Source organism: Nerophis ophidion, linkage group LG04, assembly GCF_033978795.1.
Source record: "Nerophis ophidion isolate RoL-2023_Sa linkage group LG04, RoL_Noph_v1.0, whole genome shotgun sequence".
NCBI lineage: Eukaryota > Metazoa > Chordata > Actinopteri > Syngnathiformes > Syngnathidae > Nerophis > Nerophis ophidion.
In genome coordinates, this window is record NC_084614.1 from 46,700,888 (window position 1) to 46,718,840 (window position 17,953).

The 17,953-nt window shown below is 39.2% G+C and overlaps 1 protein-coding gene across 1 annotated transcript in view; it reads left to right on the plus strand.

The window, feature by feature from the left end:
- Positions 1-17,953, plus strand: part of cxadr (CXADR Ig-like cell adhesion molecule) — a 150,118-nt gene that overhangs the window by 64,236 nt on the left and 67,929 nt on the right. The window contains exon 2 of the mRNA XM_061898195.1: positions 2,393-2,562. Within this exon, the coding sequence (XP_061754179.1) occupies positions 2,393-2,562 (170 nt within the window). The remainder of the gene's footprint in view (positions 1-2,392; positions 2,563-17,953) is intronic.

Consider the following 17,953-nt stretch of genomic DNA (forward strand, 5'->3'; position numbering starts at 1 on the left):
ATTTGAATGTATTGAAGCAGCATGTGACATCTATATTCCTTACTGGGATTTAAATCTCTTACTGAATAAATAATCATATCCCAGTTAATGTCCTAAGGAAATTATGTTTATTCATCCTCAGAATACATTCTTAAAAGAAGGGTTAACATCTCTGGTAATCACCCGTTCCTCAGCTTAACTGTGCTCTATTCTATTACTCTGTTTTTTACATTCTGCATATTTTAGGAGGTACTTTGCTGCTACAACGAGAAGTAGACATTTTTATTTCATGAGTGCAACATTCCTTGAACCAAAACCTTTGACAGCTTACTGGTCTCCTTTTTTGTCTGATGTGCAAGTTGGTGCAATTTTTATGAAGTGTTTTCCTCAGTGTCAAAAAAGACTTAATGCTAACACTAGGGATGTCCCGATCCAATATCAGTGGGGGGAAAAAAAAAGAAGTAAACATAGTAGGCTATAGGCTACTAGGAGCTAGCGGTTACTAGGAGTTAGCAGTTACACAACAGCTAAGCGCTTAAGTAATTAGTAGGGATGTGTCAATTGATTGGCCACCGATCAGTATCAGCTGATTTTTCTGAAAGGAATACATAATTGCCCCTGCCAATTTATGCCTTTTATTGCCGATTAAAGATGCAGACGCCGCTTGCTGTAATTGACTATGTTTCCATGCACTATATTAGTCTAATTATTCAAATTGTTTTTTGTATTTCTGTATTTTCACACCTACATGTGATATCCCAGTGTCTATACACACTCACTATCGTTCACCCGACTTGGGCCTCCTGTACATTGGGGGGCGCTTATTTCCTTTTAGCGCAGATTAATGTATTGCTTTTCCGGTTGATATATGACGTCATGCCAAAACAAAGCATCTTTGCAGCTCCTTACAAGTCAACAGTGCAGTTCTTGTTGTAACTGATGTCCACTGTAATATTGGCAGAGATTACAAGTATTACAATTCTAATGGCTATGCTGATGTCAATTAAATAGCAGACTGCATATACAAATAATCTTGAGTTTGAGTTTGTTTCGAACAAGCAAGTCTACAACATGATACATCACAATTTCCAGTTTCTCTTTTCAACATGTTCGAAAAGGAGTAGGAAGAAGCGGAGCTTATTTAATCCTACCCCTTTTCTTTTACATAACAGGTACTAAAACTTTTGTTCACTTCCTGTTCTCAATTTATTCTCAATATATTCCATAAGTAATCACAATTAAAATAAATAAATAAATAATAATTGGTGAAGTGAGTTATGTTTCATATGAGATAAGTTAGATTATCTTGAAAATAAATGGAAGGATGAAATACATTCCGAATGTTTATCATGGTACTTCTTCTTTGTACTTTGTAAACACTAAGTTTAAAGAGTTTCATGAAGGGTATCATATTACTACATTGTTTGATTGCTTTGCTTAATCCATTTCATAATTTAATTCCACATACAGATATACTGAAGGTCTTAAGTGTTGTACGTGCATACAAATGTTTTAAATTACATTTTTCTCTAAGATTAATAGGTTTTCCTCTTTTTTTGAGAAGAATTGTTGTATCCTTGGGTAGCAGGTTATAGTTTGCTTTGTGTATAATTTTAGCTGTTTGCAAATTCACTTAGATTGCGCAACGAACATGACACTACTACCAAGATGGTCTTGGAATTGTTCGATTAAATGCGGGTCCGAAACAAAGAAAGACTAATGGGAGAGATGTTCTGAAGGGGAACGTAAAGAAAACCCTGAATGGAACATCATTAGTGTCCCTAATTGAACAATATTACAGTCTAAAACAACACATTGGTCATTTTAAAGAAGTACCAATTATTTACATACAAAGTCTCCTAGGCAGAAGTATGTTAAAAAGTGTCCTGTAACAAACACACTATCTACACTAGTGTAGGAGGCGCAGGGAGCAAGGTGGTTGAAGTGTCTTGCTCAAGAAATACAACGACAGGGACGAGGTTGGCGGAAGGTGGATTTGTGCCAGGAATCTTCAACTTTCTGGATGACTGCTTTACCATCTGAGCTAGGCACCACATGAATTAATTATTGTGGCCACTGGGTGTTGCCAAAGAAACAATTACCTCTCCACTTAAACTTAAAGACAATATAAGTCCATTCCAGACGGTTAATAATAAATAAGTTATGGTTTTTCATACCTATGATTGTTCTGTTTGGCTACTTTCACTTGATCAAACCTTTTCTAACGCTTCACATTACAAAATAATAAAAGTATGTCTGATATCATGTTAGCGCAATATTTGTTTTGAATCGGAATTGAAAAGGTGGTATTGGGATACTAGCTAACACGATTAAAACAGTTGAACAGCTCTAGCTGTGTGTTTGTCTCAGGTGAAAGTTAATGTCTCTCCCTTCTGTTTGTATCTCTGCTCAGCTTCCACTGTTGGACTGGAGATAACCTCCTCAGCAATGACGTCCATCGAGAAAGCCAGCGGTCAAAACGTGAAACTGGACTGCATGTTCACTTTAGATGCCGCGGATTCCGGGCCGCTGGATATCGAGTGGAGCTTGCTGTCTTCTGACAACCAGAAAGAAGACAAAGTGGTATGTGTGGACTTAGTTTATGCTAACCTTAAAACCAGTTATTTAATCTAGTTTTGACATTTGTACCTTTTTTAAAGCGATTCAGCTGTTTGCTTCACGGTGGCAGAGGGGTTAGTGCGTCTGCCTCACAATACGAAGGTCCTGCAGTCCTGGGTTCAAATCCAGGCTCGGGATCTTTCTGTGTGGAGTTTGCATGTTCTCCCCGTGAATGCGTGGGTTCCCTCCGGGTACTCCGGCTTCCTCCCACTTCCTAAGACATGCACCTGGGGATAGGTTGATTGGCAACACTAAATTGGCCCTAGTGTGTGAATGTGAGTGTGAATGTTGTCTGTCTATCTGTGTTGGCCCTGCGATGAGGTGGCGACTTGTCCAGGGTGTACCCCGCCTTCCGCCCGATTGTAGCTGAGATAGGCGCCAGCGCCCCCCGCGACCCCAAAAGGGAATAAGCGGTAGAAAATGGATGGATGGATGGATCAGCTGTTTGCCACTTGTTCTCAGTTCCATTTTTCAAACAAAAAAAATAACTAGAACACCACAGGCTAGGTTATGTTACTAGCAGTGGTTTAACAGAACATCATGTCTTGTTTTAGTGTCTAACATTCTCTACTATCAGTAATTATATAGAAACATTTAGCTCATCGGTCTGAAGTAATAGTTTAGCGTTCATGCTGGTCACTCACCACTGTCTTGTACACGCAGGCAGCGCATGCACAAATACAAAAACAGTCCAAGAGAAGTAACTAACAATTCGCAATCATGTTGTTTTTATGATAGAATGTGTACAGTATTCAAAGATAGCTAACATTAGATCCGTAGCGAGCAACACACAAAGCTAATCCACATGCACATATTACACACGGGCGTAGTTATTTCATTTTGCACTAAAAGCCGTATATAATATATAATGCTTAAAATACTTTGGAAAGTTAGGCGACCTTTATGTGACTGATATCTTGTGTGGCTCCGTACATGGCATGAGGTAGTACCATATTTTTCGGAGTATAAGTCGCTCTCGAGTATGAGTCGCACCTGCCGAAAATGCATAATAGAAAAGGAAAAAAACATATATAAGTCGCATTTTTGGGGGGAAATTTATTTGATAAAACTCAACACCAAGAATAGACATTTGAAAGGCAATTTAAAATAAATAAAGAATAGTGAACAGCAGGCTGAATAAGTGTACGTTATATGACGCATAAAAAACCAATGGAGAACGTGCCTGGTATGTTAACGTAACATATTATGGTAAGAGTCATTCAAATAACTATAACATATAGAAAATGCTATGCGTTTACCAAACAAACTGTCACTCCTAATTGCTAAATCCGATGAAATGGTATACGTCTAGTCTCTTATGTGAATGAGCTAAATAATATTATTTGATATTTTACGGTAATGTGTTAATAATTTCACACATAAGTCACGCCTGAGTATAAGTCGCACCCAAACTATAAAAAAAACTGGGACTTATAGTCCGAAAAATATGGTATTACTTGACTATAAAAGCGGTGGGACAGAGATGTTTGAGGGTTGCATTAGGCCTTATGATAGCACTGTTTTTATTTGTTTGAGTGAAAGTGTGTTACTGTGTAAATGGCTTGAGTGTTATTAGTAAAATTGTGTTACTTAGGAGATTTTATAAATATAGCTCCTAATATTTTTCTGTGCAACCAATATTTTTCTATGATATTAAATTGTTTTATTTAGGAGCACCCGCCCCGTTTGGAATTTTGTTAAAATGTGACGTTTTTTTTTTTACAAGTGTGATGTCAGTGGATTATCCATATATGTTAGGCATTTACCCAAACATCATTTTGTGAGTAGGCCAATTTAAATGTATGTAAAACTGGCTATGCTACAACATCATGTCGATGTTGAAAACCAATGAAGGAAAATGCTTTGCTATGTTTGTTTTAACCAGCACAGGTCACAACACTAACTTTTTCCTCCTCAGCTGAAGTAAAAAATGCCTTACTTTTAACTTTTATGATTGGTGGCGCTGTGCCGTCATCAGTGAAAAAGTTGCTTGGAGTGTGTGCAAAGAAGAGTCCTGTTAAAACCACAAACTTTTACAAAAAGATGGATTTTTCCAAAAATCTATGGTTAATGGCGCTGTCGGTGACTACTGTTTATGGCAATGGCAGAGACGTTGGGATGGTAGGTAATAACAGGTTAGAAATGTGTGAACGATACGTTAGCATTGTTAGCTCAAGTTTTTTTGTAGCTAACTTAGCTTTCTAATACAAGACACTAGCGTCACTGTCCTGCGGAAAAATAAAGAATGATCTTCCTATAAAAACGACTTTTTAGTTGGATCAGTGACTACTGTGTTTGGCAATGGACCAGTTAGTAATATATTGCGTTGTTACGTTCGCGATGTCGCTCACAGTGTGGTTTACTTAACTGCAGCTGCCTTGGGCCTCCATGGTTTACAAGTGTTCAAGGCAGCAGCAGTGAAAGTATTTACAAACCCCGTTTCCATATGAGTTGGGAAATTGTGTTAGATGTAAATATAAACGGAATACAATGATTTGCAAATCCTTTTCAACTCATATTCAATTGAATGCACTACAAAGACAAGATATTTGATGTTCAAACTCATAAACTTTATTTTTTTTTTTGCAAATACTAATTAACTTAGAATTTCATGGCTGCAACACGTGCCAAAGTAGTTGGGAAAGGGCATGTTCACCACTGTGTTACATCACCTTTTCTTTTAACAACACTCAATAAAAAAAAAGCTCCTCGGTGGCAAGGCCCCAGGGGTGGACGAGATCCGCCCGGAGTTCCTTAAGGCTCTGGATGCTGTGGGGCTGTCTTGGTTTTACAAGACTTTGCAGCATCGCGTGGACATCGGGGGCGGTACCTCTGGATTGGCAGACCGGGGTGGTGGTTCCTCTCTTTAAGAAGGGGGACCGGAGGGTGTGTTCCAACTATCGTGGGATCACACTCCTCAGCCTTCCCGGTAAGGTTTATTCAGGTGTACTGGAGAGGAGGCTACGTCGGATAGTTGAACCTCGGATTCAGGAGGAACAGTGTGGTTTTCGTCCTGGTCGTGGAACTGTGGACCAGCTCTATACTCTCGGCAGGGTTCTTGAGGGTGCATGGGAGTTTGCCCAACCAGTCTACATGTGCTTTGTGGACTTGGAGAAGGCATTCGACCGTGTCCCTCGGGAAGTCCTGTGGGGAGTGCTCAGAGAGTATGGGGTATCGGACTGTCTTATTGTGGCGGTCCGTTCCCTGTACGATCAGTGCCAGAGCTTGGTCCGCATTGCCGGCAGTAAGTCGAACACATTTCCAGTGAGGGTTGGACTCCGCCAAGGCTGTCCTTTGTCACCGATTCTGTTCATAACTTTTATGGACAGAATTTCTAGGCGCAGTCAAGGCGTTGAGGGGTTCCGGTTTGGTAACCGCAGGATTAGGTCTCTGCTTTTTGCAGATGATGTGGTCCTGATGGCTTCATCCGACCGGGATCTTCAGCTCTCGCTGGATCGGTTCGCAGCCGAGTGTGAAGCGACCGGAATGAGAATCAGCACCTCCAAGTCCGAGTCCATGGTTCTCGCCCGGAAAAGGGTGGAGTGCCATCTCCGGGTTGGGGAGGGGACCCTGCCCCAAGTGGAGGAGTTCAAGTACCTAGGAGTCTTGTTCACGAGTGAGGGAAGAGTGGATCGTGAGATCGACAGGCGGATCGGTGCGGCGTCTTCAGTAATGCGGACGTTGTACCGGTCCGTTGTGGTGAAGAAGGAGCTGAGCCGGAAGGCAAAGCTCTCAATTTACCGGTCGATCTACGTTCCCATCCTCACCTATGGTCATGAGCTTTGGGTCATGACCGAAAGGATAAGATCACGGGTACAAGCGGCCGAAATGAGTTTCTTCCGCCGTGTGGCGGGGCTCTCCCTTAGAGATAGGGTGAGAAGCTCTGCCATCCGGGAGGAACTCAAAGTAAAGCCGCTGCTCCTTCACATCGAGAGGAGCCAGATGAGGTGGTTCGGGCATCTGGTCAGGATGCCACCCGAACGCCTCCCTAGGGAGGTGTTTAGGGCACGTCCAACCGGTAGGAGGCCACGGGGAAGACCCAGGACACGTTGGGAAGACTATGTCTCCCGGCTGGCCTGGGAACGCCTGGGGATCCCCCGGGAAGAGCTAGACGAAGTGGCTGGGGAGAGGGAAGTCTGGGTTTCCCTGCTTAGGCTGTTGCCCCCGCGACCCGATCTCGGATAAGCGGAAGATGATGGATGGATGGAACACTCAATAAACGTTTGGGAACTGAGGAAACTAAATGTTGAAGCTTTGAAAGTGGAATTCTTTCCCATTTTTGTTTTATGTAGAGCTTCAGTTGTTCAACAGTCCGGGGTCTCCACTGTCGTATTTTACGCTTCATAATGTGCCACACATTTTCGATGGGAGACAGGCCTGGACTGCAGGCGGGCCAGGAAAGTACCCGCACTGTTTTTTATGAAGCCACGCTGTTGTAACACGTGCTGAATGTGGCTTGGAATTGTCTTGCTGAAATAAGCAGGGGCGTCCATCAAAAAGACGCGCTTAGATGGTAGCATATGTCGTTCCAAAACCTGTATGTACCTTTCAGCAATAATGGTGCCTTCACAGATGTGTAAGTTACCCATGCGTTGGGTACTAATGCACCCCCATGCCATCACAGATGCTGGCTTTTGAACTTTGCGTAGATAACAGTCTGGATGGTTCGCTTCCCCTTTGGTCCAAATGACACGATGTCGAATATTTCCAAAAACAATTTGAAATATGGACTTGTCAGACCACAGAACACTTTTCCACTTTGCATCAGTCCATCTTAGATGATCTCGGTTCCAGAGAGGCCGGCGGCTTTTCTGGATGTTGTTGATAAATGGCTTTTGCTTTGCATAGTAGAGCTTTAATTTGCACTTACAGGTGTAGCGACCAACTGTATTTAGTGCCAGGGGCTTCACAGTGGCAGAGGGGTTAGTGCGTCTGCCTCACAATACGAATGTCCTGAGTAGTCAGGGTTCAATCCCGGGCTCGGGATCTTTCTGTTTGGAGTTTGCATGTCCTCCCTGTGAATGCGTGGGTTCCCTCCGGGTTCTCCGACTTCCTCCCACCTCCAAAGACGTGCACCTGGGGATAGGTTGATTGGCAACAATAAATTGGCCCTAGTGTGTGAATGTGAGTGTGAATGTTGTCTGTCTATCTGTGTTGGCCCTGCGATAACGTGGCGACTTGTCCAGGTTGTAACCAGCCTTCCGGCCGATTGTAGCTGAGATAAGCACCAGCGATCCCAAAGGGGAATAAGCGGTAGAAAATTGATGGATAGATGGGTTTTCTGAAGTGTTCCTTAGCCCCTGTGGTGCTATCCTTTAAAGATTGATGTTGGTTTTTGATACAGTGCCGTCTGAGGGATGGAAGGTCATGGTCATTCAGTTTTGGTTTCCGACCATGCCAAATAAGTGGAGTGATTTTTCCAGATTCTCTGAACCTTTTGATGATATTATGGAGCGTAAATGTTGAAATCCCTAATTTTTTTGCAATTGCACTATGAGAAACGTTGTTCTTAAACTGTTTGACTATTTGCTCACGCAGTTGTGGACAAAGGGGTGTACCTCGCCCCATTCTTTCTTGTGAAAGACTGAGCATTTTTTGGGAAGCTGTTTTTATACCAAATCATGGCACCCACCTGTTCCCAATTAGCCTGCACACCTGTGGGATGTTCCAAATAAGTGTTTGATTAGCATTCCTCAACTTTATTAGTATTTATTGCCACCTTTCCCAACTTCTTTGTCATGTGTTGCTGGCATCAAAGTCTAAAGTTAATGATTATTTGCAAAAAAAAATATTTATCATTGGAACATCAAATATGTTGTCTTTGTAGCATATTCAACTCAATATGTGTTGAAAAGGATTTGCAAATCATTGTATTCTGTTTATATTTACATCTAACACAATTTCCCAACTCGTATGGAATATAAGTTTGTACATGATACAGAATAGAAACACATTTTACTGTCAGTATACACATGGATATGTCCAGGATTTAGCATTGGAGAGATACAGACTCTGTAGAGGTTTAACCTTACTGTATAGTTAGACCCGCAGCCTATAACATCTGCTACCTTTCTCCCGTCTGCCCGCTAAGTCTCCTTATCTCGCCGACAAAAAAAGACAATGAGCCCTTTAATTTCACTTTATCACCTGGAATGTTGTGTTGTGAAAGTCACTTAAAACAGATGGCTGGTACTGGTCATCGATGTCTAAAGTGCCCAATAAAAGCTGGAAAGCTAAAAAACTACAAAACATTTCTGCCAAGCGGGGGCAAATGCCGACTCAGCGTGAGGGTGTGTGGTGAGGAGGGGTTAATTTGCATCCAACAACTCTGTCTCTCAAAAGAAGCTGTTTTAAAAGGGAGCAAAAATTGTGGCCTACAAATTGATTTGTAAAAGAAAATCTATGCAATTTCTTCTCCAAAAAACCATCATTACATTTTTTGTAGACCCATATGAAGTATTCTAAAAATAAATTTGAAAAAAACTTTAAAATAACTATAATACTGTTTTTTGTAGAGTTGGGAATCCTTGGGCACCTCACTATTACAATTACGATTCAGGAGCAACGATTCGATAAAAAACGATTTTTATGCACTAGGACTGGGCGATATATTGACATAAACGATATATCGCAGGTTTGTCTCTGTGCGATATAGAAAATTATTATATCATACTATTCGATTATATGTTCTCACATAGTTGCTTTTAGCTGCGTGCATTACATTACTGGCGTTTCTCACTCCTTCTCTTCTCTCCTTTTCACAGAGACGTAAAACAAGCCCGCCTTCTTACATACGTCACATACTGTCGCGCGTCTAGCGTCATACGCTCTCGCCGAGCAGAGAGGTAGAAGCATGGCTAAAGTTAGCTGAGGCAGGTCGAGCGGAGCAGAGCAGAGCTTGTGACAATACAAGAGAGAGAAGGTGCGAAACTGATCACAAATGGAGGAAGAACAATAAATGTCCAAAATAAAGAGCAGGGGATCCATGATCTGGCGGTGGTTTGGCTTCAAGTGGGAAGATATTCAGCAGACAACAGCAATATGCAAAGTATGCAGCAGAAGTGTTATTACAAAAAGGTAGCAACACTATTAATTTGTTCTTTCATTTGAAAAGTCACCCGTGAGAGAATGAAGTGTATTTAATGAATACAGTTTTGGTCAATTGACTTAGTTGTGAATTCCCTCTCTGCATGAAAGTTTAAAAGTAGCCTATACTGTATTAATGCAGTATGAAGAAGATTGTTTTAATGTAGACACATAGAATCATCATACTGCTGTGATTATATGCATCAAGTGTTCATTCAAGGCCAAGGCAAAATATCGTAATATATATCTTATATCGCCATATGGCATAAAAATATTGCGATATTAATAAAAGCCAATATCGCCCACCCCAATAATACACCTTTAATTTATATATATTGATGCACTTTTACATTTCTTTTTTTGCACTAAATAAACGTTTATCACTTGAAAATTGGAACATAAGGGCCCTATAATAAAGGAGCTGATCGGATCTCTCGGTGAGGTGGCTCTCTGCACTCAGCCAAATTATAAAATAGTCTGCATTTCTTAATTTACAATAAAAAAATCTGTTATCGATTATTAAAGTTTACTAATCGATTTTTAAAATCCTCCATGTCCGAATTGCGATGCCTCTCTACTTATTTGTTTTTCCATTTAGAGTAATATACTGTAAAACCACCGCAAATTTAACGGTAAACTTGTAGTGGCTGAGCTGGCAGTTTTTTTTTTTTTTACGACAAAATCAAATTTCAAAATTCACAAAACAAAATTTGTATTTTTTTTTTTACATCGTGCTGAAAAATAAATAAATACAAATGTAGGCAATTGTAGGTGAATCGCTATAGATTTATGTTCATAAATTATTTATGGTTACAAGCGGCCCTTTAAGTGCAGCCATAACTGCAATGTGGCCCTCAGTAAAAATGAGGTTGACGCACCTGCTTTATGACGATATACCTTATATTGCAGCCTCTTGCTATAAAAATATGTATCACAATTGTGTATTTGGCATATAAATGGTTATGTAACCATTATAAAAAGCTCACAGGTAAGGCTGGGCGATATGGCCTTTTTTTAATATCTCGATATTTTTAGGCCATATCACGATACACGATATAGATCTCGGTATTTTGCCTTAGCCTTGAATGAACACTTGATACATATAATCACAGCAGTATGATGATTCCATGTGTCTACATTAAAACATTCTTCTTCTCACTGCATTAATATATGCTCATTTGAAACTTTCATGCAGAGAAGGAAATCACAAATACAAATTTCAAATTACCGGTATTGAAATCAGCCTCTTCCATTTTGAAAATTATGACAGGGGAAGTGTCACTCGTGACATCACGAGTTTGACCAGGTGGTAATACTAAGCTTGCGCTAATTATTTTGGGAAGCGAGTTTGACCCGGCAGTAATTCAAGGCAGGCGCATATTATATGCCCTGCAGCAATTCAAGGAAATACGGTAAATCAGTCTCCATCTGACCTATTGGAATACCAGCAAAAATCGAGGTACTAGCATACCTCAAAGGGAAAAAATACTTGGTGCTTACGTTTTGTAACTATTGTTATGGAGATTTTTACAGTAGTTAATACAATCTGATACAGAGAAAATGCTGTCAGTGTGATTGTTTGATAAGTGTATGTCTTTTGGCATCAGTGTGTTGTGTGTTCATGGCGTATTGAACAAGAAGGGAAATACAATACAGCTTCAACACAACTTGTGTATTCCCTCCTTGTGGTATATTATATTTGACTCTGTAATTTAAGCCACATGCATCTCCACTGAGCTTTTGTTTTTTGGCCTTTTTTCTTTCTCACGCACACAACACCCACATACACACACTGAGAGTGGATGGAGAGTCTTTTTATTGCAGCCAGTCTTTTTCCTTTTGAGCCTGGCACTAAGCCACGAAAATGGAATATTACACAACTTTTCAGGCCTCCAGTGGATCCCCACATGCTCTCAAGGCTTTCACAGCCATGGAAACAGTTTTGTTAGTCCATCAAATCGTTGTGTTTCTCAATGGTTGTCTGACTACACCACCTGGCACGTTGTGCAGAAATTTCCCAGGGGTATTACCAATCTCTCTTTGACCTGGCGCATGGATCCATGAAAAACAGTATTAGTCCACACAGTTATGCTAATTATCGTGTTAACATTGTGTGTGTTGAGAATGTGCTCATACAGCCTTTTCACTTCCAATACTACAGCCTTAATAATTTTTAAGATACTAAGAAATGTGGTTTATTTTCCATAATAGAGGTGAATATTATTAGCTCCGGGGCGTGATTCCACACATCGTACAATCCCCCCCTAGTGTACAAGAGGCACCTTGCGTATGTCCAACAGTTACATTAGTGATAAGATGATAAAAACCACATCTTGGGAAAGTAGCTGTGAAAGTAGAAGAAACTGAATTATTTGACATCCGACTAATTTTGTACATACTGGAAACGTACTGACTGTAAAAAGAGATATGATGTCAGACAAGGTAGCACAGATTGATGGATTATATTTTTGTATAGTGCTTTTCTAGACACTCAAAACCCTTCACAGAGAAGTGAAAACCCATCATTCATTCACACCTGGTGGTGGTAAGCCACTTTCATAGCCACAGCTGCCCTGGGGTAGGATGATGGAAGCGTTGCTGTCAGTTTCCGACCACCACCTATCGTTTATCATTCATTCACCAGTGTGAGCGGCACCGAATCTGCAATGATTACATTCAAACTGGTAAAAATAACATTTATTTCATGTGCTGTCATCTGTGTCAGTAGAAATGTTAACATTTCATCCTACAATAATTCAACTTCTAACTAGAGAAAACATGTTGCAACAATTAGTATATTTTTATGGTTTACACACATCAACTACACTTGTTGTCCAAAGGCCATTATAGAATACCTACTAAAAAATCTGAAGTTGCTCCCAAGTTACTCAATACCTGAGTACTTTTTCACGTAATTCTTACTTACTCTTATTCAAGTAATTATATTGATGACTACTTTTTACTTTCAATTGAGTCATACTGTTCTAAAGTAATAGATAGTACTTTATTGATTGTACTCTTACTTGAGTACAATTTTTGGGTAGTCTACCCACCTCTGATGGAGAAACATAATTAGCTGCTAGCCACTTATCAGCCAGCGGACAAAACATAAGTAAAATATTGGCCAGAGTTAATCGTCATTAAAAGTCAATAATCTGTAATGGCGAGCACATACTTTGTCACAATAATTAGCCGATCGATGGACACATCTCTACTTATTACGTAAGCCTAGCTTGTGGGCTACAGTGTGCTTAGCTGTTGTGTAGCTTCTCGATCCTAGTAGCCTATGGCCTACCATGTTTACTTTTTGTAAACAACTTGACTACTCCTAGTGTGTTTATTGGAGGACATTTACATGTGAACTGGCTATCCAGTTTGGCGCAAGTAAACACGCTGCAGGACTGCTTGTATCAGACATTTTAAACGCAAGCTTATATAATTCCATGCTTTTCTTTTTTTTTTTGCTGATTACGGACCAATAATATCTTTGGTGAGGCTCTTATGAATCAACATTGAGGTTTTAATTAGTGCTATAAGGAACCGCACAAAGCTGATGTTTTTTTCCCCCTCTGTCTTAACCAGCATTTCAGTAACAGCCTTGTTTGCCAATCAAACATGTTGAGCTTCACGTTTGTTTGTCTCTCGCTTTTACCGGGAGAAAAACATCTCACTCACTCTAAGCACCTGAGCGTGATTATTAGGGCTGCGAATCTTTGGGTGTCCCACAATTCGATAATATATCGATTTTTTTCGATTTGATTTGATTCTCGATTCAAAAACAATATTTTTCCGATTCAAAACGATTCTGTATTCATTCAATACATAGGATTTCAGCAGGATTTACCCCAGTCTACTGACATGCAAACAGAGTAGTAGATTTAAAAAAAAAAAAAAAAAAAAAAAAAAGCTTTTATAATTTTGAAGGACAATGTTTTATCAACTGATTGCAATAATGTAAGTTTGTTTTAACTATTAAACGAACCAAAAATATGACTTATTTTATCTTTGTGAACATTTTTGACACATTGTGTTCTCAAGCTTATGAGATGCGATGCAAGTGTAAGCCACTGTGACACTATTGTTCTTTTTTTAATTTTTATGAATGTCTAATGATAATGTCATTGAGGGATTTTTAATCACTGCTATGCTGAAATTATAACTAATATTGATACTGTTGTTGATAATATTCATTTTTGTTTCACTACTTTTGGTTTGTTCTGTGTCGTGTTTGTGTCTTCTCAATTGCTCTGTTTCTTGCCGTTCTAAGTGTTGCCGGGTCAGGTTTGGTTTTGGAATTGGATTGCATTGTTATGGTATTGCTGTGTAGTGGTTTGTTAGATTGATAAAACAAAAAAAATAATAATAATCAATTTTTTAAAAATGAGAATCGATTCTGAATCGCACAACGTATTCGATTTGATTTGTATTCGAATCGATTTTTTCCCACACCCCTAGTGTTTATGTAACAGTAGAATTAACGAAACACAGTGAGCCCTCTTGTCACTCATTCACAATTTTGCCTATCTTTTACAATCATTATGAAAGACAATAATAGGTCTTTTTTTTTGTTTTAGGATTTCAAAGATGATAAAAAAACGCTTGCAAGATGCGGCAATCGGGAGTAACTGTTGGAACCTTCAAAGACCTCTAACATAACTTCAAAATCCTCCATCAATGTTTTATGTAGACGCTGCAAATCTATATTTAATGTACTAACAGACCCAATTATAACAATATATAATGTATACAAAATTTACCATATTTTGGTCATTTTATGCACAGCCGGAACTAATTTTTTGCCGTGTATATTTCCGTTTCCATAGCAACGCACTTTCGACTTCCTGCAACAAATTTGTTCCTATTCCGGAATCAAAAGGGACTGTTTACTAATCCTGCCAGACTTGGTAATAGACAACAAAGACGATTATTTTTGGGCAAATGAGGATTCACAGCCTTATCTTTTTGAAACTAAATTTACGCAAGGATGAACTGCTGCTTATAAAAGTGATCATGAAGAAGAAGTGACATGGTCACGCTGCAAAACTGGAACTTTTGAGCCAAGCTGTGTCGAATTAATAGAATGCCCAAATCAACTGTCCATCTAGAGAGTCACTAAACTATTGATCATGATACACTTTCACTACAGTGGATACATACGTTCTCGAGCTAGCTGTGTGCAAACAAAACATAAAATGTGGGTTAACACTTTACAGATACTGGAGATTGGTATTATCGCATTGTGTTGTGCATTACAAACTCAAACGCGTTTCATGCTGACGTAGAAGCCAGCTTATCTCTAGGTAGCTTTCACAGCAAATACCGTACCACGCTAACACTAGAAAAAAAAGAGTTCCTCAGTGTTTGTTCTTACAATAGCCATGTAGCTACAGTCTGGTTATAATGCAGGTTACGGAACGTAAAATAAGTCTTGTTGACGGTTTCTGAATGCATTGTCAAAGTGATTTAAGGTATTTAGAGGCATTCCTAACTACCTAGAACGAGCTGATTTTTACATGTTGGAATGCAAAAAAAACTTTTGTTTTCCTGTCTCTCATAATGATTTTAAACGCTGGGCAAAATAAAATAAAAAGTTCAGTTCCCCTTTAAATACATAATGATAATTTAAAATCAAATAAAAAAAGCAGTTACCCTTGAAATACATAATGATAATTTTTTTTAGCCTTGTGTACAAGTCACAGCCTATTCTGTCATATCATTAGATGATGACGTCAAGACCACACAACCTGTCACCACAGATAGATTGCAGTCCCGTGTAAAACACTTATAACCGCTAAGAAAGGTCATCTCTTAAGTCTGCTCATTATTAATCATATGGCGGTAAGGGTAGCCCAGAAACAGTGATTATATCGATCAAAACACTGACAATGTTTCCACTATAATTGTAATAATTGCCACCCCATAGGTTAAATAACATGTCCTTGTTTTGACTTTGCGGACTAATTTGTCTTAGTAGTGCAAACAATCTGAGCATGTAATACAGCCTCTGGTTATGATTCATACCCTTCATACTTATTTCTTTCACTGATCTGGGATCATTGGTCAGACCCTACTGAACTTTAAGCACATATTCACCAGGCCTTCAGAATGAATATACTGCTAATTATAGAATTTTATATTTGCATGACTTCATATTGGTTCAAGGCAAACTATGAGCATATTTAGCGGCACAATCTAATAGGTCAAGGAGAACTAATTGGTTCTGAGAAAGATGTCGGGCCAGCTCAAAACATCTACAAAGATTAAACAATATAAATGAGCAGTGCACAATAAATATTATTGGGCCCTTATGAGTAATTTTTACCAACAAATCTGATAACATTAAAACATAGCTCTGATACCTGATAAAATAAAAAGAAAAAAATGCACCAGTGAGACGAGATACCTTTACTAGGCTATAGGTGGATTAGGCTGAGCAAATCAAGTGCTCCTATTCTCTTACATGATGTGCTATAAACAGTGATGGGCAAGCTACTTGGAAAATGTAGTAGGCTAAGCTACAAGTTACTCTCCATTAATATATCTAAGCTACAGGAAACGCTATCCCCGGAGAATAATAGCAAGCTACACAGCAGAAGCAGCTTGCTACATCAAAGCTACATTTAACGGCATTTATATCTATAGGCGAGGGTTGTCCCCAGCCCGTTTGATGTGTTATTTATTACTGTCGATATAAGCAGACAAGTTTTCTTCTTGTTAATTCATCCTAAAGTGTTGGTTGCACTTTATTCAAATAAGATTGCCATTCATTTTTGTTTACTGGCTTGTTTGTATTCACAATACATTTTTACATTTTACATTTTCCAGCATTTGTATCTCTTTAGCGCCAGATGTAGGGAAATATATCCACCAGTGTTTGACATAATTTTCATATAATCAAGGTCTTTTAGAGAGGAATGAGGCATAGTTACCATGTATTGCTTTGTTAGGCTCGAATGAACGATACCAAGCATGCTTTCAGTCACGGTCATTTGCATTTCTGCTTTTTGCACGCCGGCAGATAAACTGAAAAAGGTTGGCCGTGATCTACTTACTATTTTTTTTGAGGAGGCAGAAAAACAATTATGAAAAACAAACATGAATCCTATCAGCTGGATGGCTTCCTCGCACACAACATCATTCCATGTCTGACGGATTTTTACAAGGCTTTGTGTGTTTTGGCAAAGAAAGAAAGCTTTTTGGAGCGATAATTATTGACATTCCTATGGTCCTCTTGAATAGTACACTATTTTGACTGCGCAGTACTGTCAGTTCTGCACGGCTCACCAGTATTGAAGGAAACTGAAAAACCATGCGCATTTGAAAATCAGTCAGGAGGAGAAGTAGGCACCTACCCAATTCTACTGGGTACCGATTAATGTAAAATTAAAGGATAGCATATGTTGATACCATTATTGCACGTGGCGTCATCTCTGGTTGCAGCCTTGGCACCGGCTCAAGCAATGAGAGGTCAAACTGGCGTATTTGTAGTGGACTGTATTAATGCAATGTTCCATGCCAACAAATAGGACTGCAACGATTAATAGATTTGATTTGGGTAAAAATGCTTTAATTTATATTCTGTTGCTTCAATTAATCATTTGAGTTAGGGCTGGGCGATAAGGCATTTTTTTTAATATCACAATATTTTTAGGCCATATCGCGATACACGATATATATCTTGATATTTTTCCTTAGCCTTGAATTAACACTTGATACATATAATCACAGCAGTATGATGATTCTATGTGTCTACATTAAAACATTTTTGTTCATACTGCATTAATATATGCTCATTTTAAGCTTTCATGCAGAGAAGAAAATCAAAACTAAAAAAATCAAAATTTTTTTCATACGCTGTTTATGTGGAAATGTTTGCCTCTGCATTTTGATGGTGTGAGCGTGTGGCACCGAATGGAGATGATGACATGCGGAGTATGCACTCTCAGCAGGTGACTTTTCAAATGATGCTACATACTAGCAGTAATGCTACTTTTGATTGCAATGCTTTTGCCCGATAACATCGGACTGCCGATACTATCGACCGATAAATGCTTTAAAATGTAATATCGAAAATTCTCGGTATAGGTTTCAAAAAGTAAAATTTATAACTTTTTAAAACGCAGATGTACCGAGTGGTACACGGACATAGGGAGAAGCACAGAGCGCAAATACGCCTTAAAGACACTGCCTTTGCGTGCCGGCCCATCACATAATATCTACGGATTTTCACACACACAAGTGAATGCAAGCATACTTGGTCAACAGCCAT